General features: G+C 43.8%; 1 protein-coding gene and 1 pseudogene across 8 annotated transcripts in view; one reads left to right on the top strand and one right to left on the bottom strand.

Moving 5' to 3' along the window:
- il6st (interleukin 6 cytokine family signal transduce) overlaps nt 1–19,207 on the bottom strand; it is an 85,321-nt gene extending 66,114 nt beyond the window's left edge. For 2 of the 8 annotated variants that reach the window (XM_041199653.1, XM_041199664.1), the window contains exons 1-2: nt 8,500–8,636; nt 1,155–1,436 (exon numbers count right to left, since the gene is read on the bottom strand). In XM_041199653.1, coding sequence (XP_041055587.1) covers nt 1,155–1,170 — 16 coding nt within the window. In that variant the 5' untranslated portion in view covers nt 1,171–1,436; nt 8,500–8,636. Of the gene's footprint in view, nt 1–1,154; nt 1,437–8,499; nt 8,637–8,767; nt 8,957–12,711; nt 12,804–19,041 lie in introns of those variants that run through there. The other 6 variants (XM_041199691.1, XM_041199721.1, XM_041199673.1 and 3 more) reach the window with 4 other exon arrangements.
- Nucleotides 11,480–11,946, top strand: LOC121284336 (annotated as a pseudogene).
- Nucleotides 19,208–25,626: the final 6,419 nt, after the last annotated feature.

Raw genomic sequence — 25,626 nt, 5'->3', positions numbered from 1 at the left:
TAAAGGGGTGTACTGTACTTAGATTTCCAGAAGGCATTTGATAAAATGCCACATCAAAGGTTACTGCAGAAAATAAAAGCTCATGGTATAGGAGGTTACATATTGGCATGGGTAGAAGATTGGCTGGCTAACAGGAAGCAGAGAGTAGGCATAAATTGGTCTTTTCCAGGTTGGCAAGAATGTACCAAGTGGTGTGCCAATGGGATCAGTGCTGGGACCTCAACTGTTTACAATTTATAGAAATGACTTGAATGAAGGGAATGAAGGGATGGTTGCCAAATTTGCAGTTAAAAACACAAAGATAGGAAGGAAAGTAAGTTGTGAAGAGGACATAAGGAGGCTACAAAAAGATATATATAGCTTAAGTGAGTGGGCAAAGGTCTGGCAAGTGGAGAATAATGTGGGAAAATGCAGAGCTCTGAGGTGCAGAGGGATCTGGTTGTCCTAGTGCATGAGTCACAGAAGTCTAGTTTGCAAGTACAGCAAGTAATTAGGAAAGCTAATAGAATGTTATAATTTATTGCAAGGGGAATTGAATACAAAAGTAGGGAGGTTTTGCTTCAGTTGTACAGCCCATTGGTGAGACCACATTTGGAATACTGTGTACAGTATTGGTCACCTTATATATTTCCCCTTGTGGGGCATTCTAGAACAAGGGGCTATAGTTTTAGGCTAAGGGGTGGTAGATTTAAATCAGCGATGAGGAGGAATTACTTTTCTCAAAGGGTTGTGAATCTGTGGAATTCACTACCTCAGAGTGCAGTGAATCCCGGGACGCTGAATAAATTTGAGGAGATGGACAGATTTTTAATTAGTAACGGGTTGAAAGGTTATGGGGAGAGGGCGGGAAATTGGAGTTGAGGCCGAAATTAGATCAGTCATGATCGTATTGAATAGTGGGACAGGCTTTGGGGGCTGAATTGCCTACTCCTGCTCTTAGTTCTTATGATCACTCTTTAAAAGTAGTGTCATCGAGGCAGCATTCCAAAATAATAAACTTTAATGCAAAAGTACAGATTAAAAAAGAACGATGGCAATAATTGTTTTGACTCATTTTCATTGTGTCAAAATAAATCACTTCAACATGACATTACAAATATGTACTCATCTTGTTATTAGTATAATACTTGTTTAAAAAATCACTAATTTCATACCTTCAAATCTGTTCATCTTTCAGCCACTTCTGGGAACATGTTCTTTTATTGAAATTAGTGCAGAAACTTCACACCAACTTGGTAGTCAATTGGAAAAAATCTGACAGTGGGAGATTACATTCCACATTTGTTGCCACCATATTTTTCTTTATTCATTCACAGGATGTGAACGTTGCTGGCAAGGCCAGCATTTATTGACTATCCCTAATTGCCTTTGAGAAGGGGGGTGGTGAACTGCCTTCTTGAGTTCAACTTAGAAGTTTGGTTGGCTATTTCAGAGGGCTGTTAATAGAAACCACATTCACAGAATCAGTTACATATAGGGTGGCCAGCTAAGAACGAGATTTCTTTTCCTTAAGGACATTAGTGAAAGGTTAATCAACAAACTAACTAGCTCTGCCTTAAAAATATTCAAAGACTCAGCTTCAACCACCCTTTGAGGAAGAGAGTTCCAAAGACTCAGAACACTCAAAAAAAAATCCTCATCTCTGTCTTAAATGAGTGACCCCTTATTTTTAAACAGTGACCCCTAGCTGTAGATTCTCCCACAAGAAACATCCTCTCCACATCCAACCTGTCAAGCTCCCCAGGTTCTTAAAGGTTTCAATTAAGTCGCCTCTTACTCTTCTAAATCCCAGTGGATACAAGCCTAACCTGTCTAGCCTTTCCACTTAAAACAACCCATCCATTCCTGGTATTAGTCCAGTAAACCTTCTCTGAAGTGCTTTCAGAGCATTTACATCTTTCTTTAAATAAGGAGACCAGTAGTGTACACAATACTCCAGATGTGGTCTCACCAATTCCCTGTACAACTGAAGCATAACTCCTTAATTCTGAAATCGATTCCCCCCACAATAAATGATAACATTCTATTAGCTTTCCTAATTACCTGCTGTACTAACCTTTTGTGATGTATGCAGTAGGGCACCCAGATCCCTCTGAATCTCAGAGCTCTGCAGTCTCTCACCATTTAGATAAGCTTCTTTTTTATTCTTCCTGCCCAATGAATGATTTCACATATGCCCATATTATACTCCATTTGACAGATCTTTGCACACTCACTTAAGCTGTCACTTTTCAGCCTCCTTACGTCCTCTTCAAAATTTACATTCCTACCTATTTTTGTGCCTCAGCAAATTTAGCAACCTTTCTTGAGTCCTTCATCCAAGTCATTTATATCAATTGTAAAAAGTTGAGGTCCCAACACTGATCATCCCTGTGGCACATCACTCGTCACATCCCACAACCAGAAAAAGACCCATTTATGCCAACTCTGCTTCCTGATAGCTATCCATGCCAACTTGTTACCCTCTAAACCATGAGCTTTTACTTTCTGCAATAAGCTTTGATGTGGCACTTTTTAAATGTCTTCGGGAAATTCAAGTACAGTACATTCACCGATTCCGCTTTTTCCAGAGCAAATGTGACTCCTTCAAAGAACTCCAATAAATTGGTTAAACATGATTTCACTTTTCCAAAACCATATTGATTCTGCCTGATTGTCTTGAATTTTTCTAAGTGCCCTGCTATAACATCTTAAATAATAGCTTCTAACATCTTTCCTATGACAGATGTTAGGCTCACTTTTTTTAATCATTCATGGGATGTGGGCTTCGCTGGCTGGGCCAGCATTTATTGCACATCCCTAGTTACCCTTGAGAAAGTGGTGGTGAGCTGCCTTCTTGAACTGCTGCAATCCATCTGGTGTAGGTACACCCACAGTGCTGTTAGGAAAGGAGTTCCAGGATTTTGACCCAGCGACAGTGATATATATATGGCGATATACTTCCAAGTCAGGATAGTGAGTGACTTTGGAGGGGATCTTCCAGGTGGTGGTATGTCCATCAATTTGCTGCCCTTGTCCTTCTAGATGGTAATGGTCATGGGTTTGGAAAGGTGCTGTCGAAGGAGTCTTGGTATTCACCCTGCAGTGCATCTTGTAGATGGTACACAATGCTGCTACTGCGCGTTGGTGGTGGAGGGAGTGAATGTTTGTGAATGTAGCACCAATCAAGCGAGCTGCTTTGTCCTGATGGTGTCAAGTTCTTCAGTGTTATGGGAGCTGCACTTATCCAGGCAAGTGGGGAGTATTCCATCACACTCCTGGCTTGTGCCTTGGACAGGCTTTGGGGAGTGAGGTGGGTTACTTGTTGCATGATTCCTAGCCTCTGACTTGCTCTTGTAGCCACAGTATTTATATGGCTAGTCCAGTTCAGTTTCTGGTCAATGGTAACCCCCAGGATGTTGATAGTGGGGGATTCAGTGATGGTAATGCCAATGAACAACAAGGAGTAATAGTTGGATTCTCTCTTGGATATGATCATTGCCTGACACTTGTGTGGCATGAATGTTATTTGCCATTTGTCAGCCCAAGCCTGGATATTGTCTAGGTCTTGCTGCATTTGGACATGGACTGCTTCAGTATCTGAGAAGTTGTAAATGGTGTTGAACATTGTGCAGTGAACATCCCCAATTCTGACCTTATGATGGAAGGAAGGTCATTGATGAAGCAACTGAAGATGGTTGGGCTGAGGACACTACCCTGAGGAACTCCTGCAGTGATGTCCTGGAGCTGAGATGCCTGACCTCCAGCAACCACAACCATCTTTCCTTTGTGCTAGGTTTGACTCCAACCAGCGGAGAGTTTTCCCCGATTCCCATTGACTCCAGTTTTGCTTGGGCACCTTGATGCCACATTTGGTCAAATGCAGCCTTGATGCCAAGGGCAGTCACTCTCACTTCACCTCAGGAGTTCAGCTCTTCTGTCCACGTTTGAACCAAGACTGTAATGAAGTCAAGAGCTGAGTGGCCCTGGCGGAACACAAACTAGGCATGAGTAGGTTATTGCTAGGCAAGTGCCGCTTGATAGCATTGTTGATGACCCCTTCCATTACTGATGATCGAGAGTAGACTGATGGGGCAGTCAATTGGCAGGGTTGGATTTTTCTGTTTTGTGTGTACAGGATATACCTGGGCAATTTTCCACATAGCTGGGTAGATGCCAGTGTTGTAGCTGTACTGGAACAGCTTGGCTAGGGGCGCAGCAAGTTCTCGAGCACAAGTCTTCAGTACTATTGCCGTAATATTGTCAGGTCCCACAGCCTTTGCAGTATCCAGTGTCTTCAGCTGTTCCTTGATATCACGTAGAGTAAACTGAATTGGCTGAAGACTGGCATCTGGGATGCTGGGGACCTCCAGAGGAGGCGGGAGATGGATCATCCACTTGGGACTTCTGGCTTAAGATTGTAGCAAGTGCTTCAGCCTTATTTTTTGCATTGATGTGCTGGGCTCCTCCATCATTGAGGATGGGGATATTTGTGGAGCTTCCACCTCCAGTGAGTTGTTTAATTGTCTACCACCATTCACAATTGGATGTGGCAGGATTGCAGAACTTAGATCCGATCCGTTGGCTGTGGGATCACTTAGCTCTGTCTATCACTTGCTGATTATGCTGTTTGGCACGCAAGTAGTCCTGTGTTATAGCTCCACCAGGTTGACATCTCATTTTTAGGTATGCCTGTTGCTGCTCCTGGCATGCCCTCATGCACTCTTCATTGAACCAGGGTTGAACCCCTGGCTTGATGGTAATGGTAGGCTGTGGGATATGCCAGGCCATGAGGTTACAGATTGTGCTTGAGTACTATTCTGCTGCCCACAGGACCTCATGGATGCCCAGTCTTGAGTTGCTAGATCTGTTCGAAATCAATCCCAATTAGCGCAGCAGTAGTGCTACACAACACGATGGAGGGTATCCTCAATGTGACGGTGCGGTGGTCACTCCTACCGATACTGTCATGGACACATGCATCTGCAGCAGGTAGGTTGGTGAGGATGAGGTCAAGTATGTTTATCCCTCTTGTTGGTTCCCTAATCACTTGCCGCAGACCCAGTCTAGCAGCTATGTCATTTAGGACTTGGCCAGCTCGGTCAGTAATAGTGCTACTGAACCACTCTCCGTCATGGACATTGAAGTCCCCCACCCAGAGTACATTCTTCGCCCTTGCCACCCTCAGTACTTCCTCCAAGCATGTTCAACATGGAGAAGCACTGATTCATCAGCTGAGGGCCATATGTGGTAATCAGCAGGAGATTTCCTTGCTCATGTTTGACCTGGTGCCATAAGACTTCATGGGGTCTGGAGTAAATGTTGAGGGCTCCAACTCCGTCCCGACTGTATACCATTTCAGAGGGCATTTAAGAGGCAACCAGATGGGTTTTTACAATAATCAACAATTGTTTCATGATCACCATCAGACTTTTATCATGGCGTGATTAGAACCCAGGTCCCCAGAGCATTACTATCACACTAGCCACTTCTTTCGAGACCTTAGGGTGAAGTCAATCCGGACCCAAAGATTTGTCAGCCTACAGCCCTAACAATTTTCCCTGGTGATTGTCATTACTCACACCCACCCAGAGTTCCTCCCCCCCTTCCATTTCCTGATTTACAGCTATTTCTGGGATGTTACTCTATAGTGAACACCGAAGCAAAATACCTGTTTAATTCATCTGCCATATGCCTACTTTCCATTATCAATTCCCCAGTCGCACTCACTATAGGACCAACGCTCACTTTTTACACTCTTATTTAAATATCTATAGAAACTCTTATTATCCATCTTTATATTACTAGCTAGCTTTCTCTCATATTCAAATTTGTCCCTCCTTACTAATCTTTTTGCATTGCATTCATACCAATCTTCAGCCAGATTGCCGAGTAGATGATCCTTCTAGGCCTCCTCCGGAGATACCCAGCATCACAGATGCCAGTCTTCAGCCAATTCAATTCACTCCATATGATATCAAAAAATGGCTGAAGGAACTGGATTGTGCAAAGGATATGGGCCCTGACAATACTCCGAGAATAGCAGTGAAGAATTGTGCTCCAGAACTGGTCGTGCCCCTTGCCAAGCTGTTCAAGTACAGACACAACACTGGCATCTATTTGGCTATGTGGGAAATTGCCCATGTATGTCCTGCACACAAAAAGCAGGATAAATCCAGCCTGGCCAAATATTGCCCCATCAGTCTACTCTCAATCATCAGTAATGGAACGGGTCATCAACAGTGCTATCAAGTGGCACTTGCTTAGCAATAACCTACTCACTGATGCTCAGTTTGGGTTCCACCAGGGCCATTCAGCTCCTGACCTCATTACAGCCTTGGTTCAGATACGGGCAAAGAGCTGAACTTCCAAAGTCAGGTGAGAGTGACTGCCCTTGACATCAAAGCTGCATTTGAGGAGTGTGGCCGAAGGGCCTCTTCTGCACTGTGTGATTCTGTGGCATCAAGGAGCCCTAGCAAAACTGCAGTCAATGGGAATCAGGGCAAAAACTCTCTGCTGGTTGGAGTCATACCTAGCACAAGGGAAGAAGGCTGTGGTTGTTGGAGGTCAGTTGTCAAAGGCAATAAATGCTGGCCTAGCCCGTGAAGGCCAGGTCCCATAAATGAATAAAAAAGTCATCTCAGCTCCAGGACATCACTGCAGGAGTTCCTCAGGGTAGTGTCCTCAGCTCAACCACCTTCAGCTGCTTCATCAACAACATTCCTTCCATAAGGTCAGAAGCGAGGATGTTCGCTGATGATTGCGCGATGTTCTGGACCATTCACGACTGAAGCAGTCTACGTCCAAATGCAGCAAGACCAGGGCAATATCCAGGCTTAGACTGACAAGTGGCAAGTAACATTCATGTCACACAAATGCCATGCAATAACAATCTTCAACAAGAGACAATCTAACCATGACCGCTTAATGTTCAACAACATTTCCATCACTGAATCTGCCATTGACCAGAAATTAGACAGGAATCACCATATAAATACTGTGGCTACAAGGGAAGGTCAGAGGCTAGGAATCCACTGGTGAGTAACTCACCTCCTGACTCCCCAAAGTCTGTCTACCATCTACAAGGCACAAGTCAGGAGTGTGATGTCATACTCCCCATTTGATTGGATGAGTGCAGTTCCCACAACACTCAAGAAGCCATCGAGGACAAAGCAGCCCACTTGATTGGCACCACATCCACAAACACTCACTCCCTCCACCACCAACACATAGTGGCAGCAGTGTGTACCATCTACAAGATGCACTGCAAGAATTCACTAAGGCTCCTGAGACAGCACCTTCCACACCCATGACCACAACCATCTAGAACGACAAGGGCAGCCGATCGATGGGAACCCCACCAGTAGGGAGTTCCCCTCCAAGTCACTCACCATCCTGACTTGGAAATATATCGCCGTTCCTTCATTGTCGTGGGTCAAAATCTTGGAACTCCCTTCCTAACAGCACTGTGAGTGCACCTACACCACATGGACTGCAGTGGTTCAAGAAGGCAGCTGACCACCACCTTCTCAAGGGGAACTAGGGATGGGCAATAAATGTTGGCCCAGTCAGCGAAGCCCACAGTCTGTGAATGAATTTTTAAAAAATCTCTCTGCAATAACCAGAAACAAATTACAATTCCAAGTCCGAAGTGCCAGCAACTGAAACAACATCTGAACTGTTGAGGGTCAACAGAGATGCAATAACAGCAGTACACATACTATGGTGGATGTTAAAAGATGCTGTAAAGTTACACTAAAAATTGACTTGAAGCAATAAACAGGGGCATTGAATCTTGGGAAACCCTTAACACTGACAACCCACAATGTCAAACTGAAGTCAGAGTGAAAAGCTTATTGTACGATGTGGTGCTAGTGTGGATACAAGACATAAGGATTGCAGAGTGAAAAAAGGAACCCCATCCAAGAACATGATACTGTGGGGCTTGCGGTAGACCAGCGTCAGTGACATTTTGGCCTGCCTGATCATCAGCACACCCATCTAACATGAACTTAGGCATTTTCCTACATTAAAACAGTGACTGCACTTCAAAAAGTACTTCATTGGCTGTAAAACATTTTGGGAGTCTCGAGTTGTGAAAGACACTATGTATATGCAAATCTTTCTTACTTTCTAAGCTCCCTTCATTGTTGGCATCGTCACCCTCGAGTATGAGGAGCACATTACTACTATAAATGGCCTAGAGAAAATATAGCTCAATAGCTACAATTATATTGCAACTCTCATTTTCACATCCTGACCTTGAGCATTTTCCCCACACCCCATTGGATCAATATTTTTTTGGAAGTTGGGGGTTGATGGTGACTGAAATTGAGAAATCGCTATTATGAAATCGGACAAGGTTAACACTGAACCAAGTGTGGAAGAGGAAGAAAAACAGTCGCAGGCACAAAACGACCACTCCCAATGAAGACCCTTTCCTGCATTAAGAACGTTACAACAACAACAACAAAAAAAAAACAAGCTGCTGAGAAGGGTGGGCAGCCGAATAACACGTACCAGTCCGGCCGCTCCTGGTATCTCCTGATAAAGTGTGCGGCCTGTCCCGGTATCTCGGCGGTTGAACGAAGCCTGCAGAACCGTCCAACCGCAGACGCTTTGCGTCACCACACTTAGTGCGCAGACGCCAACTGCACGAGGCCTGCGTCACCACGGCAACTCCATCGGAAGCAACGCCCAGAGGCGGACATCGTATGTAAAACAAACCCCATTAATATATATATGATCTATATCAATTATAGAGCTGTGTGAATTGCGCTGTACGTACTGTATTGCTTCTTTGTTCGGTATTCAAGGCCTCCCCCACTGTGACAGATTTAAGTTTGCTGAGGTTGAGTTAGTAACTGATAAAGCAGCTGCTCAGACTCGGCAAATCCACAGGCTGCGCTTTAGGCCCCAGCCGCCGTCAAGTCTGTCTCTCTGTCTGTCAGCATCTCGCCGTGGCCGGCAGCAGAGCCCACCCACCACCACTGACGCCTTTACACCACGCCCACGCCAGCTGCTCTTCAAAGACGCCGCCTTTTTTTGTCGCTCCGGCTCCTGACTGCAGGGAAATTCATTATCGTGTTTTAAAATCTTAACCGCACTAACATGTAACGAGGAGATGGAAAAGATGCAAACCATGTTGCATTCCAGTAAGAAAAAAAATTATGGAAAGCGGTAGGGACTCACCGGATCTTGTGGTGCCATTCTATCTTTGATGGCTCTTTGAAAGCCTTCCCTTCAAGTATTTATCTAATTCACTATTGAAAGTTATTATTGAATATGCCTCTATTACCCTTTCAAGCAATGCGTTCTAGATCATAACTTGTTACATAAAGACAATTCTCTTCATCTCACCTTTAATCAGTTACCTTAAATCAGTGTTCTTTGTTACTGATCGTTCAAACAGTGGAAATAATTTATCAAAAACCTTCATAATATTAAAAGTTTTCATTAAATCTCTTATTAACTTTCCACTCAAAGGAAAATGACCGCAGTTTCTGGACTGTCTCCAGTTTCTGGAATTAACAGGAAGGATCAATCAAATTTTAAACTTAAAAAAAAATCAAACTGAGGACAAATGTAAAGAACATGAACAAAAGCTACGAAAAGAGATTACACAGGATTATGAGACAAAATTAGTAAATCATAAAGAGCGATAAAAGTCACATCGAATGGACTGCAGTGGTTCAAAAAAGTTCACCACCATCTTCTCAAGGGCAATTAGGGATGAGAAAAAAAGCTGGCCTGCCAATGATGCCCACATCACTTGAAAGAATAAATAAAAAAAACATTTGTACGAAAATACTGAAGGTGGGACTGCAAATACGGAAAGACTGAATTAGGGATTGAGGGAAGGGAAGAAACAATAAATCATAACATGCCTTATTATCCCTCCACAATGTTTTGGAGTTTCAATATGCTTGACCACATCGTCCATCCACTTTGTAATTTTTCCTTGATCCACCTTGGTGAGATTATCCTTGCTTGGTTCCACTCTTACCTATCGGTAAGTTGTTGAACATCTCCAGCAATAGCTTCTCTTTCCATCCCTGCACAATGATCCTCAGACTCCCCAAAGGATCCATCATTTTTACATCCTTTTCAACAATCTATATGCTGCTCTTTGGTAAAATCATTCACAACATTGAGATCAGTTAACACGTGTACATCGATCACACCCAGCTGAACGTCTTCACCTTTCTCTTTACCTCTCTGCTGACTCTGTGCTGTCAGACAGCTTGTCCAATATACAGTCTTGGATGAAACATAATACCCTCCAGCTAAACATTGGCAAGAATGAAGCCATAATCTTCCAATCTTTCACAAATTCTGCATTGCCATCTTCAACTCCATCCCCTTGTTGGCCACTGTCTCAGGCTTAACAAATAAGTTTACAACTTTAGTGTCTTGCTCAACCTTTAGCTCAGCTTCTGATCTCACAGTGTTTTCATCACAAGGCCTGGCTATGTCCAGCTCTGTAACCCCTGAATCTACCTCTGAGCATCTTCAACCTTGATTAGTTCCAACCAACCTGCAATCTCTGTAAATGTCATCTGATCCAAAACTCCATTGTGACCCAAGTTATAGCTTCACGGACTTACGTTTGCTCCAACTCTCCCAATGCTCCAATTCAAGTTCTTTCTTTGTGTTAAGAAGTAGAGATAGTTTAAGTAAGTTAAAAGTGTTTTTGGGTATGTTAGGAAAAGGTATATCTTTAAGGTTAATTTATATTTTTTCTATTTTTGGGTTAAAAAGGTGAAACCTGGGAGTAGTTTCATTTTAGAGTGGAGACAGAAGATCGAGGCTCTGTTTGTATACCTGCATATTTAATGAGTTTTATGAACCGTTATGTGGAGAGCTGTGATATTAGGGAAACAAGATAGAAAAAAACTGTGCTGTTGCCTAGTAACAGGGGTCAAGTGAGAGAGAGAGGCCTCACACACACACATGCGCACGTACACACAAGTCCCAAACTAAAGTTGAAACCAGCTGCCAGGAGAAGCTGGACAGGAGGGAGCTGCAGGAAGCTCAAAGAACAGAAGAAGGAAGGCCCCAAGAAGACCTTAAAGTCAAAGGGAACAAGCAGGAATCTGGAAAACATCCTGTTAAGTGAAGTTAAGAGTGAGGAGCAGAGGAAGGCAACAAGCTTAAAGGGAGAAGCTTCAGGATGCAGATTTAAAGCAATAGGCTTGTGAGAGGCCAGAAGATCCAAGGAGACAGCTATGGACATGTGAAGCAGTGGTGTTCTGTTGGCATGGCTGAGCATTAGAGACAGAGTGCGTCAAAGGAAGCTTGAATGCACTTGGCAATAAAGGGGAGAGGAACATCGGAAGGAGAGTTTGAAACGCTGTAGATGGACCCTTGTAGAAGGAGTCTGAGAGAAAGCGTCAGTTTGGGAGAAGATTCCAAAGCGAGTTCTTCAAGAGTGGAGATTGGAAACCCTCGTGTGAAGGACTAAATTCAGTGAGACTGGTTGGCTCACAGTGTGACAAGCATCTGGGTGGCAGTTGAGGAGAAATCCATAGCATCTGCTTGGAGTGTCATCTGTTACTTGGTTTCAGAATATGGGGCAGAATTTTCCAGAAAGAGCTTCGAGATTTTCGTGTTGCGGATCCCCTGGCCAGCAAAGAAATCAAAGAATATTTTGGATGGTTTGGACCAGTCAAGAAATGTCATCTTCCATTTGACAAATAGACTGGATTTCACAGAGGATTCTGTTGGGTTGGCTTCGACACAGAAGAAGGGCTTCAGAATGCACTGCAGAAGGAACTACACGTCATAGGAGGGGCAAAGCTTCAAGTTCAGAAAAACAGAAAATTAAATTAAAGATGGCAGTTTAAATAAAAAAAGTCTGGCGAGGCTCCCAATGTCAAGGTGCACTGGTGTAATATTTCGCTCAGCGGGCACGTGCAAAAGTCAGAAGCGCGCCAGCTTACAATTAAGAGAGCAATTAAGCTCATTAATGGCACAATCGTCTCCGATTTTTCGTGGCCTGTCCAGTTTACGGTTGGCGGACGGGTGAATCGGCCAGGCGGCCTTTGCATTTTTCATCAAACGTCATCCAAGGGTGGGATGAAATTCCCGTTATGAAATAAAATAAAAATAAATATCTGTGGATAGCATTTTTATCAGCTGTATTTTCAGATGATTGATTGTGACGCATGGACATTTTTTGCAGCTTTTAAAACCTTTATTTGAGCATTTTCAGGTCTGCAGCTCACCGAGACAGCTATCTGCCTTCAGGGAACTTTCTCGCAGCGCTCACCCGCGCCGGCGGAAATGTCATCGCCTGCCCTCTTCCTGCCACCAGCCTGGCAGCGCTGAGCTTTTCAGTGCATGTTTCACGCTGGCTGGCTGTTAGTTGGTAAGCCAGCGTGAAATTGTGATCGGCCGGCAGTCTGGTTCCTGACCGCTCCTGCCACCAGCTTGGCAGCACTGAGCTTTTCAGCGCATGTTTCATGCTGGCTGGCTGTTAGTTGGTAAGCCAGTGTGAAATTGTGATCGGCTGGCAGTCTGTTTCCTGACCGCTCCCAGGCCCGCCGATCATGCGCACCCGCCAAAGGTAAAATTCAGGCCGTGCTGTGTCTGACCACAGGTCGCCTATTGGTTTACATGGACAGTGTACTTACTGTGATCATGAGACTATTAGATAGTTTTTGTAACTTTGTGTTACAAATATGTATATAACTGTAAAGGTGAGTGAAGGAGTATTGTAATATTGTTAACCTTTTGGTTGCTTGCTTGATAAATGTTTTATTCTTTTGTTAAAAGTTCATCAGCTGACTCCTGTGACTGTTCAGTAGGCACTCTCCATGTATCTAAACAAAAAAAATAAAAGTTAGGATTTATCAAGCTAGGTTCCACCCTGGGATCTGATTTGTCCAGTAATAACATCAGCTGGGATCATAATACTTCGTATCTTTTTAAATGACTAAAGAACACAATAAAATGGCAGAAGTGGGTAGTAGGACTGTGGGAGAAGTAGGAAACCCACTTTATTCAAAGAGAATTTTTGGACCCAGGTTGGGGAGGTTAGCCATAGGCAGTGGCCTCAGTCTTGGATCGAATGGTACTGGAAAGGATGGGTGACTGGGCTGGTTATGGGGAGGAGATGACTGAATCTTAGGTTGGCAGAGAAGAGCAAGTGTAGAGGCCATAGCTGGGACAGGCTTGGCTTGAATTCAAATATAAAAACAAAAAAACTGCGGATGCTGGAAATCCAAAACAAAAACAGAATTACCTGGAAAAACTCAGCAGGTCTGGCAGCACCTGTGTCTGGCGCACTGACCTCTACCTCGCGGAGGCTGAGCATCAACTCGCAGACACTTCCTCCTACCTCTCCCTGGACCATGACCCCACCACTGAACATCAAGCCATTGTTTCCAAGACTGTCACTGACCTCATCTCCTCTGGGGATCTCCCTCCCACAGCTTCCAACCTGATAGTCGCCCAACCTCGGACCGCCCGCTTCTATCTCCTGCCCCACAGAACTCATTTCTTGTTATCTTGACTCCCCTCTCTCTCCCCTTGTCCAGTCCCTTCCCACCTACATCCGTGATTCCTCTGACACCTTACGTCACATCAACAATTTCCAGTTCCCTGGCCCCAACCGCTTCCTCTTCACCATGGACGTCCAATCCCTCTACACCTCCATCCCCCACCAGGATGGATGGTCTGAGGGCCCTTAGCTTCTTCCTCGAACAGAGGCCCGAACAATCTCCATCCACCACTACTCTCCTCCGTCTGGCTGAACTTGTTCTCACGCTGAACAATTTCTCCTTCAACTCCTCTCACTTCCTCCAAATAAAAGGTGTGGCTATGGGTACCCGCATGGGCCCCAGCTATGCCTATCTCTTTATGGGGTATGTGGAACATTCCTTGTTGCAGTCCTACTCCGGCCCCCTTCCACAACTCTTTCTCTGGTACATCGATGATTACTTCGGTGCCGCTTCATGCTCTCGTCAGGACTTGGAAAAATTTATTAATTTTGCTTCCAATCTCCACCCCTCCATCATTTTCATGTGGTCCATCTCTGACACTTCCCTTCCCTTCCTTGACCTCTCTGTCTCAATCTCTGGTGATAGACTGTCCACCAATATCCATTACAAACCCACCGACTCCCACAGCTATCTCGACTACAGCTCCTCACACCCCGCTTCCTGTAAGGACTCCATCCCATTCTCTCAGTTCCTTCGCCTCCGTCGCATCTGTTCTGATGATGCTACCTTCAAAAACAGTTCCTCTGACATGTCCTCCTTCTTCCTTAACCGAGGTTTTCCACCCACGGTCGTTGACAGGGCCCTCAACCGTGTCCGGCCCATCTCCCGCGCATCCGCCCTCACGCCTTCTCCTCCCTCCCAGAAACATGATAGGGTCCCCCTTATCCTCACTTATCACCCCACCAGCCTCCGCATTCAAAGGATCATCCTCTGCCATTTCCGCCAACTCCAGCATGATGCCACCACCAAACACATCTTCCCTTCACCCCCCTTATCGGCATTCCGTAGGGATCGCTCCCTCCAGGACACCCTGGTCCACTCCTCCATCACCCCCTACTCCTCAACCCCCTCCTATGGCACCACCCCATACCCACGCAAAAGATGCAACACCTGCCCCTTCACTTCCTCTCTCCTCACCGTCCAAGGACCCAAACACTCCTTTCAAGTGAAGCAGCATTTCACTTGCATTTCCCCCAACTTAGTCTACTGCATTCGTTGCTCCCAATGTGGTCTCCTCTACATTGGAGAGACCAAACGTAAACTGGGCGACCGCTTTGCAGAACACCTGCGGTCTGTCCGCAAGAATGACCCAAACCTCCCTGTCGCTTGCCATTTTAACACTCCAGCCTGCTCTCTTGCCCACATGTCTGTCCTTGGCTTGCTGCATTGTTCCAGTGAAGCCCAACGCAAACTGGAGGAACAACACCTCATCTTCCGACTAGGGACTTTACAGCCTTCCGGACTGAATATTGAATTCAACAACTTTAGGTCGTGAGCTCCCTCCCCCATCCCCACCCCCTTTCTGTTTCCTCCTTCCTTTTTTTTCCCAATAAATTATAAAGATTTTCCTTTTCCCACCTATTTCCATTATTTTAAAAAAAACACCCCCATTAGAGCTATACCTTGAGTGCCCTACCATCCATTCTTAATTAGCACATTCATTTAGATAATATCACCAACTTTAACTTTAACACCTATGTGATCTATTGTACTATTGTTGTTGACATCTTTTGATGATCTGCTTCTATCACTGCTTGTTTGTCCCTACAACCACACCCCCCCTCCACCTCTCTCTCTCTATCTCTCCGCCCCCCACACACACACCTTAAACCAGCTTATATTTCAACTCTTTCTTGGACTCGAACTCAAGTTCTGTCGAAGGGTCATGAGGACTCGAAACGTCAACTCTTTTCTTCTCCACCGATGCTGCCAGACCTGCTGAGTTTTTCCAGGTAATTCTGTTTTTGTTTTGGCTTGAATTCAACTCTGCCTCGGGCTTATATGAGGCAGGAAAAGGACACATATTAGATAACAGAGGCTCAGCTTTATGTGGCTCTCTCAGAAATTTGGTTTGAAGACTCTAAAACATACCTGTTAAACTAGTCCAAAAACAAAAATACCTGGAAAAACTGAGCAGGTCTGACAGCATCTGTGGAGAGGAATACAGTTGATGGTTCGAGTCCCTATGACTTTTCATCAGAACTAAGGAAATAGAGAAATGAGGTGAAATATAAGCTGGTAGAGGGGGGTGGGACAGATAGAGCCAGATAGGAGGCCAGTGATAGGGAGAGGCAAAGAAGAGATTGCCATAGATGTCATAGACAAAAGGACAAAGGGTGTTGACGATGGTGATATTATCTAAGGAATAGGCTAATGGGGACTTTAAGGGTAGCAAGCAGGACAAGCTAGTGGCAGATGACCCTAGTGGGGGTGGGGTGGGGTGGAAGGGAAATGATCTTGGGCTAAAAGTTGGAGATAAAACAATAGATCGAAATAACTTTAAAAATAGGTGGGAAAAGAAAATTTTTGTTTTAATTATAAATTATTGGAAAAAGGGGGATCGGAAAGGGGGTGGGGATCGAGGATAGAGTTCATGATCTGAAATTGTTGAACTCAATATTAAGTCTGGAAGGATGTAAAGTGCCTAGTCAGAAGATGAGATGCTGTTCCTCCAGTTTGCGTTGAGCTTCACTGGAACATTGCAGCAGGCCAAGGACAGACATGTGGGCATGAGAGCAGGGTGGTGTGTTGAAATGGCAAGCGACAGGGAGGTCTGGGTCATGCTTGCGGACAGACCAAAGGTGTGCCAAAGTGGTACTCAGTCTGCGTTTGGTCCCTCCAATTTAGAGGAGACCGCATTGGGAGCAGCAAATGCAGTAGACTAAATTGAGGGAACTGCAAGTGAAATGCTGCTTCACTTGAAAGGAATGTTTGGGCCCTTGGATGGTGAGGAGGGGGGAAGTAAAGGGGCAGGTGTTTCACCTTCTGCGTTTGCATGGGAAGGTGCCGTGGGAGGGGGTTGAGGTGTAGGGGGTGATGGAGGAGTGGACCAGGGTGTCCCAGAGGGAACGATCCCTGCGAAAAGCCGCCGGGGGGGGGGGGGTGAAGGGAAGATGTGTTTGGTGGTGGCATCATGCTGGAGTTGGCGGAAATGGCGGAGGATGATCCTTTGAATGCGGTGGCTGGTGAGGACAAGAGGGACCCTATCATGGTTCAGGGAGGGAGAGGAAGGTGTGAGGGCGGATGCGCGGGAGATGGGCCGGACATGGTTGAGGGCCCTGTCAACCACCGTGGGTGGAAAACCTCGCTTAAGGTAGAAGGAAGACATGTCAGAGAAACTGTTTTGGAAAGTGGCATCATCAGAACAGATGCGACGGAGGCGAAGGAACTGAGAGAATGGGAAGGAATCCTTACAGGAAGTGGGGTGTGAGGAGCTATTGTTGAGGTCACTGTGGGAGTCAGTAGGCTTGTAATGAATATTGGTGAACAGTCTATCACCAGAAATTGAGACAGAGAGGTCAAGGAAGGGAAGGGAAGCGTTAGTGATGGACCACGTGAAAATGATGGAGGGGTGGAAATTGGAAGCAAAATTAATAAATTTTTCCAGATCCAGACAAGAGCATGAAGCGGCACCAAAGCAGTCATCGATGTACTGGGGAACGAGTTGTGGGAGAGGGCCTGCATAGGACTGGAACAAGGAATTTTCCACACACCCCATAAAGAGACAGGCATAACTGGGGCCCATGCCTGTTTTTGTTTCAGATTTCCAGCATCCGCAGTATTTTGCTTTTATCTATTAAACTATTGTCCAATAGGAACTGATGATAAAATACAGGCATAGTTATAATTGTTTTCTTTCTTCTTTCATGGGATGTGGCATTGCTAACAAGGCCAGTATTTATTACCCATCCTTGAGCCAACTCCTTTGTCTGTTGCAGTCTTTGTGGTGTAGGTACACCCACAGCACTGATAGGTAGGGAAATTCAGGATTTTGATCCAGAAACATGATAGAATGATGATATTTCTCCAAGTCAGAATGGTGTGTGACATGGATGGAAACCTGCAGGTGGTGGTGTCTCTAGACTATTCCAACTATTCCAGCACACACCTGGCTGGTCTCCCATGTTAGCTATGGGCCATCCAAAACTGTGTCTTAACTTGTCCTATTCCCCTATCATCTCTATGCTGGCTGACGTGGATTGCTCCCTGTCAATCAACATCTTGACATTAAAATTCTCATCCTTGTTTTCAAATCTCTCCATGGCCTTACCCTCCCTATATCTGTATCTCTTCCAGCCCCACAACCTCAGAGATCTCTGCACATCTCTAATCCTGGCCTCTTTTGCATTCCCAATTATAATTACTCCACCATTGGTGGCTGGGCCTTCAGTTGCCTAGGTCCCAAGCTCTGGAATTCTTTCCTTACACCTCTCTGTCTCTCTGCCTCACTTTCCTCCTTTAAGACACTTCTTAAAACCTGCCTCTTTGACCAAGATTTTGGTCATCTGACCTAATATCTCCTTATGTGGCTCAGCATAATATTTTGTTTTATTATGCTCCTGTGATGTTTCATTATGTTAAATATAATAAATAAATATAAATATATAAATATAAGTTGTTGTTGTGTTCCTATACACCTGCTTTGTTTGTTCTTCTAGGTGGTAAAGGTCACAGGTTTGAAGGTGCTGTCAAAGAAGACTTAATGAATCTTGTAGATGGTGCACACTGCAGCCTTCGTGTGCTGGTGGTGGATGGAGTGAATGTTTAATGTGGTAGATGGGTGCCAATCAAGTAGGCTCTTTTGTTCTGGATGTTGTTTAATTTCTTGGGTTTCGTTGGAGCTACACTTATCCAGGAAAATGGGGAGTATTCCATCACACTCCTGACTTGTGCCTTGTAGGTGGTGAACTGGCTTTGGGGAGTCAGAAGGTGATTTATTATCTTGTAGAATTCCCAGTCTCTGACCTGCCCTTGAAGCAACAGTATCTATATGGCTGCATCAGTTGAGTTTCTTGTTAATGATAATGATGATGAAGGAATTTGTTGTCTTTTTAAAAAAAATGTTCTTGGGATTTAAGTGTCCCTGGCTAGGCCAGCATTTACTGTCTAACCCTAACTGTCCACCCAGTGACAGTGAAGGAATGGCGATATAGTTCCAAGTCAGGATGGTGTGTGATTGAATGCCAAGGGAATGTCACTGTTTTAACCATATACTCTCATTATAGTAGAAAACTTATATATGCTCACACAGTATAGGTACATGTATTCCAGTGAGGTATACTACTAACAAACATCTACCACTATTCAGTAACCAAGGATGTAAAGCATTCACACGTATTTTTGTCCTATCATTTCACCAAAAAATGCATAAAAAGTTAAAATACATACACAGTGCCTCTTAATTTTTATTTACTCATCATAGATTTCTAGAATCATAAAATAGTTATAACACAGTTCTGATGAAGGATCATACGGACTCCAAACGTCAACTGTATCTCTCTCCGCAGATGCTGTCAGACCTGCTGAGTTTTTCCAAGTATTTTTGTTTTTGTTTTACCTTAAAACTGTGTCCTCTAATTCTCGACTCCACTGCCAGTTTATCTCCATACACATCTAGGTTCCCAAGCATCCAGTAAATTTGGTATTTGCCAATACTTATGCTAGACACTTAACAAACCATAACAAAACGGTGGAAAAGAAATGCTACTGCAATTACTTTGGGTGGGTCCAGAGAAGCGTTCCTGTAGATGAGATTACAGTAGTTTCTGGGAATGGAAATTAAAAAAATTGTTAAATGTAGTTACTGTGGACAAGGGAGTGTTACGGTAGTTATATACGTAGTTTAAGGAAAGTTTTTTTTTGTAGATGGCTAAGGGAAGCATTGCTTCATGTATTTTTCATCTAACTGAGAGCTTTTTACGCTGTGCATTTTGGAGTTTCTTTTAATTCGATATAAAAGGTTACGGAGGAGGAGTCGCAATAACAGTAGATGCCTTACGGCAGAATGTACAGGCGCTTCCTGTTAGAAACCCTTGAAATGTGGCCTTCCAGTAAATTGAGTCATCGTCAGATGGTTCATGAGTTGGCCTATGAATTACAGAAAAGTAATTGATATTTAAAAAACATTTGTAACTATATTTTTCGTGGCAGAGAAGGAGAGATTAAGACACGAAAAACAGGTTGTTGTTGAAGTTGGATCAAAGCTCACTTTATTTTGCAGGTTATTCGATATACTTTTTTGATTTCTATAGCTGTTGCATCAAAAGCTGGACTGGAAAATACTGCGATTACCGGAATGTTAATTAAATCTGATTCAGCGTCTTTCCGGAAAAAGGCTGTTACTAGGATAAATTTCCCTGGTTTACACGCTGCCATGTATTCCCAAGATTTTAGAATAAAATAGCTGTTTAATTAAGGTTTTTCAAATGTAGTACAATGGTTTAATCATATAACTGACGAGACACTCTGTGGCAAAGTTAGGAAGTAATATCACTCCATGAAATAATTACATTTTGTGGTCCCTATAGACAGTTTTTTAAAAAAACTAAGGACGAAAAGCCTGAAGCCCAGAAAGGAAATTGTTTACGCAATTAATTTGCCAATGTGAATGTGTGATCTGTCTACTTTAAGAATTATTTATGAAGTGAGGTTGACCAGTGTCAATCCAGTTCCGAGTGGGAACCTGTCCAAACCACAAACCTGCTCATAATTCGCCTTTGCCGTGTTTTAAGGGGCATTATTGGAGGCTACTGAGGTAAGTTTATCAACAGAAATTCAGCAAAAAAAATTAAACAGTACTTAACGCAATTGTTAGTTGTTTGAATTTGAACTAAGAATCTATAAGCACAAAAATAAGCTATTTTGCACAACTGATCTGTGCTGGTGTACCCACAAGAACCTTCTACTGCTCTACATCCTGCCCCCCATATCTTTCTATTCTATTTTTCTATGACCTTTGCCCTCCCTATCTCTATAACCTTCCAAGGTTTTTTACATTTCTCCAATTTTGCCTCCTTGTACATCTCTGATTTCAATCGTTCCACCATGTGTAGCCATACCTTCAGTTGTTCTGGAATTCTGCCCCTAATCTTCCCGACCCCTCTCTCTCCTTTTAGGCACCACTTAAAACCCACCTTTTTGATTACACTTTTGGTCACCAGTCCTGATTTCTCCTATGTGGCTCAATGTGTAAAAAATTCTTTGATAGTTGTGTGTGCCAATCTCGGATGGTTTTTAAAAAGGAAAAAAGACTTGTATTTTTATACCACTTTTCACAAGACTGGACGTCTCAAAGCACTTCACAGACAATTAAGTATTTTTGAAGTAGTCACTGTTGTAATGTAGGAAACATAGCAGCCAATATGTGCACAGCAAGCTCCCACAAACAACAATGTGAAAATGACCAGATAATCTGTTTTTGTGATATTGATTATGCGATAAATATTGACCAGAACACTAACTCCACTGCTCTTCTTTGAAATCGTGTTATGGGATCTTTTATATCTACCTGAGCAGACAGATGGATTTAATCTCTCATCCAAGAGCTAGCACCTCCGACAGTGCAGCACTCACAATTTTTGATTTTTCTACACAAGTCCTGGGACTTGAATTTGGAGCCTTATGACTCAGAGTGCTACCAACTGGACTATGGGTGACATGGCTGTTTAGTTAAAAAGGCGCTACATAAATGAATTTCAGCGTCTGTCTGTCTTCGTGAAGAAAAGGCTCCCCAAGAGACAGAAAATGGTCCACATTTTCCAAGATCTTGCTGTTGATCTTAATTGATGGGAGTGGTGTTTTGTTGTGAGCTGGTTGTTGCATATGCATTGTGCACACCAACCAAGAGACCCAAAGTAGGCCTAAAATTGGGCCTTGGGCCTCATTAATATTACTTGGGTGATTAGCCAGTGCCTGTTATACCAGCTGTGGCAGTGGCATTTGAGCAAGATCAATGTTGGGCTGTTTGCCTTGTTGGTAGGGGGAGGAGATGGACATGTGCTGACCTGAGTCTTCCTCTTTGCCTAACACCAGACTCTCAAAGCAATTGCTGTACTCAGAACTCGGTTAAGACAGGAGACTCCTGTCTCTTCAAGCATCTCTGAGGTGGTCAAACATTCCGGTCGGCTCGTGAGAGTCCTTGGCTTGTGACCACCCAAAGTGGTGAAGGTTCATTCAGGAGGGCACCGAACATTTCAAGAGATTTCGTCGGACACATGCAGAAATGAAGTTGAGGTGTCTGAGGGAGCGCACTAACATCTAACCCATCTACCCAACCTTCCAAGCACCACCTCCTCCACACACACCCCCTCCCCCCAATGTGGCAGTGTCTACAGATTGTGCAATGGACTTATCAGCCATCTCAGAACCATTAAACCAGAGCAGAAGCAAGTTATCTTTGATCCCAAGGGACTGCCTAAGAGGAGAAGCTATATAAATGCAAGTTGTTGTATACATCAAGTTTCTCCTAAGTACTGTTGTGATGTGGCAAATGATATGTGCCAGGCGGACCAAATCCACAAGGGAAATGTGGCCACACTATCACAACAGTTTTGCGATTGTATTCATTGCGAGAAGATTTGTGCACTGAATTCAGAAGTAATGATCCACTAACACCCTTAGTGATTTTAAAAATTAAATTAGAACATTTATTAACAAAAGAATTTGAACACATTCATAAGATTACAATTACATGATATTATAACATCCCAAAATTCCTAATTAACCTGATTCCCAACTACACATCCACATTAAGACAGCAGTCCAAAATAGATTTTAAATTTAAATAAGCAATCTAGCAAGGTGACCACAGCAACAACTCGACAGTGGAATTCCAAAGGCTTTTAACACAACTTTAGTTACTGGTGTAGCACTTCTTCAGTGTGGCTAGGGCTTCCTCCAAGATAGTGTCACATGGTGTACCTTTCAAGATGTTACATGGCCACCCCCACATAGCCTTCCAGGCTTCTTTATATATGTTTCTCTTTAATGTGTAAAATCCCATTATTCTACCTGTCTTTGGAAACTTTGTACAAGAATAAGGAGGTCATGTTGAATTTGTAAAAGACACTATTTAGGCCTCATCTGGAGTATTGCATCCAGTTCTGGGTGCCATACTTGAGGAAGGATGTGAAGGCATTGGAGAGAATACAGAGGAGTTGCACAATACCGATTCCAGTGATAAAGAGACTATGTAGCTATGAGGTTAGATTGGAGAGGTTGGGACTGTTTTCCTTGGAGAAAAGAAGGCTGAGAGGAGACTTGATAGAGGTATTCAAAATCCTGAGGGGTATGGACAGGTTAAATAGTGAGAAACTGTTCTCACTCAAGAGATCATCGAGAACTATGGGCACAGGTTCAGAATAATTGGCGAGAAGTAAAAGTGCTGTGAGGAAATATTTTTTCACCCATAACACCCTCGCTTATCTTGGCGCCAGCCCTTCCCCCACCGCTGAGCACATTTCATCCTGGCCGGCAGTAAGTTGGCTGGCTAGTGTCAAATCATTCTCGGGAGCCAACGGAGCGGATTTCGCATCCACTTCCGGTTCCGCCAATCATGCTCCTGTGCCAAGCGCAAAATTCAGGCCTATGGTTCTATGAAAGGGAGAATCTATTTCCTCTGGTATGGGAGTCCAGAACAAGGGAGCTTATTGCAAGTATTATTGTTAAGTTGTTACCCTAGAGTTTTTGTGTTGACACTTGCCACTGCAGATTGATCTGGGGCTGCCATATGCTCTGAGGTAAACAACAATGCTGTAATCTGTCCATTATGATGCTGTAGATGTGGGTAGTGGACTGCCCCAATTGACTGTCATCTGCCGCATATTTTGGGAGACTATCACTTGTACCTGCACATATATATGATCCTTCACTTCTAATAGCCAATTGGTAAAAGATAGAACTTTAACAGAAACACGCATTAAGTATTGTGTACCTCAAGATCCAACAACCACAGTTTTCAGTCTGATCTTATATAGCTTAGGTGAATCCCCAGTTAATGTCCAACACTTGAATGCAGTTAAACACCCAATGAAAATAAGGTTAACATGATATTCTGCAAGCTTCTATCTTTTATCTGAGAGATCTTGGTCCCAAAGGTCTTCAGCCAAGAGCCAATTTGAAAAATGTATATCTCTTCATCTTCCATTTCAGCTCCTCATTGCCACTTATGTTTTGTACATCATTTTGTATGCTGTCCTCTGGTTCACTATTTAATGCCTCTCCAGTGGATGCCTATGGGCTGTTACTTTCTAGGAGACGGTGACTGATAGTTTGTTTTTTAATCCTGGCATGGTTTGGAAATTCTTCTTTTTCTTCTGCTTTCTTCTTGTGTGACATCTAAAAGTGGAGAAGCGAAGGTTAAATGCCTTGTTGAGGAGTAAATTTCAACAACTTCCAGGAGAAAGAGCTACGTCAGGGTTTCATGGTGTAGCTTGCTGACAGTTTATCATAAGATTATAAGAAATAGGAGCAGGAATACACCATTCAGCCCTTTGAGCCTGCTCCACCATTCAATAAGATAATGGCTATTCAGATTGTGGCCTTAACTCCACTTTCCTGCCTGCCCCCTCCCCCCCTCCCTAAGCCTTGACTCCCTTCATGTAGTCTCATGTAATAAGAAGGAGAAGCAGCTGATCATGACAAAGCTGTAGTTGACTTTCCTTCTGCAACATCACTTCTGTTTGTCTCCCCTGGAGTACTAAGGCTTCCACTTTGTAAGGGTGATAGGATGGAGGTTGACATTCAATCACCTGTTACCAATTTCTCTCTACTTTATAGACTGCTTCCTTTAATGAGATTGTAAGAGTTGGGTGCAACCAGCAGTCAGCTGCAGGAAACAAGTGGTACAGTGTGAGGCTTTTAGTTGGATTGACTTTTAAAAAAAGACTGTGAGTGAAGGAGTGAAGGAATGCTCGCAGATGGAGGCTGTGCATGTAAAGGGCACTGGAGTAGTGCCTGAACTTTAAAGCACTTCAGTATAGTAAGGGACAAAGATAAAAGAACAATAATGTATAACCAAGTCAGGATAGTGTGTGACAGGGTGAATATGACGATAATGTTAAGATTGCTTAGATTGCTGCTCTTGTCCTTTTCTGTGGGAGAGTTTCAGGGCTGGGAGCTGCTATGAAAGCAAGCTTTGCAAATTAATGTAATACAGGGGCACCGATCAAGAGAACTGCTTTGTCCTGTATTCTGTGGAATATCTTGCTGCAACTTGCAGATTATGAAGAAGCATCGAGTACTCATGAGGCCTGTAGCAATGATGCTAATGTGGCTTGTCCAGTTAAGCTTTTGGTCACTGGCAACCTTCAACATTGCAGGTGGGGAAACCTGGGGATGGTGATGCATTTGAAAACTGTAGGGATGTGGTTATGCCTACTTCTGTTGGAAAATGTTATTTCCTGACAGGTGGTGTGAAGGGACTGAATTTAATGCTAGGGGGCAAGGTTCCACCCTGCCTTCTTGAACCACTGCACATTGTAGTAGTTCAAAAAGGCAGCTCACCACCACCTTCTCAAGGGCAGCTAGGAATGGGCAATAAATGCTGGCCCAGCTAGTGAAGCCCACATCCTGTGAATAAGTTTTAAAAAAAAGGAACTGAGCACTAAATTAAAAAGCAGAACCTCAAAGGTAATAATCTTTGGATTACTATCGGAGCCACGTGCAAATTGGCATAGGGTAAATAGATTAGAGAGATGAATGCATAGTTCAAAGACTGATGTGGGAGAAGTGGGTCCCGGTTCGTGGGGCACTAGCACCAGCACTGGGGAAAGTGGCGGCTGTACTATTGGGATAGACTTCACGTGACCTGTGCTGGGGCCATTATTCCAGTGAGTCATGTAACTAGGGAAGTAGAGAGGGCCTGAAATTAAATAGACTGGGGAAGGGATCACGTAGGGGAAGATCAAGTAAATTAAAGGGAAGTGACAAGGCAATAGATCAAAGTAGCAATAAAGGTAATGATAATCAGAATATGGTAGGAAGGGACAGCGATTGCAAACTTAAAAGTGTGCCGGCATTAGGGGCAGAGTTTCGAAAAACAGTAAAAAAAACTGAATTGAGGGCTCTGTATCTGAATGCTTGCAACATTCACAGTAAAACAGATGAATTGTCAGCTCAAATAGAAATTCATATATATGACCTG

The sequence above is a fragment of the Carcharodon carcharias genome, chromosome 1 (genome assembly GCF_017639515.1).
Source record: "Carcharodon carcharias isolate sCarCar2 chromosome 1, sCarCar2.pri, whole genome shotgun sequence".
Lineage (NCBI taxonomy): Eukaryota > Metazoa > Chordata > Chondrichthyes > Lamniformes > Lamnidae > Carcharodon > Carcharodon carcharias.
Note: the sequence above shows the minus strand (reverse complement) of the source record. Positions and strands in the feature narration are given on the sequence as shown.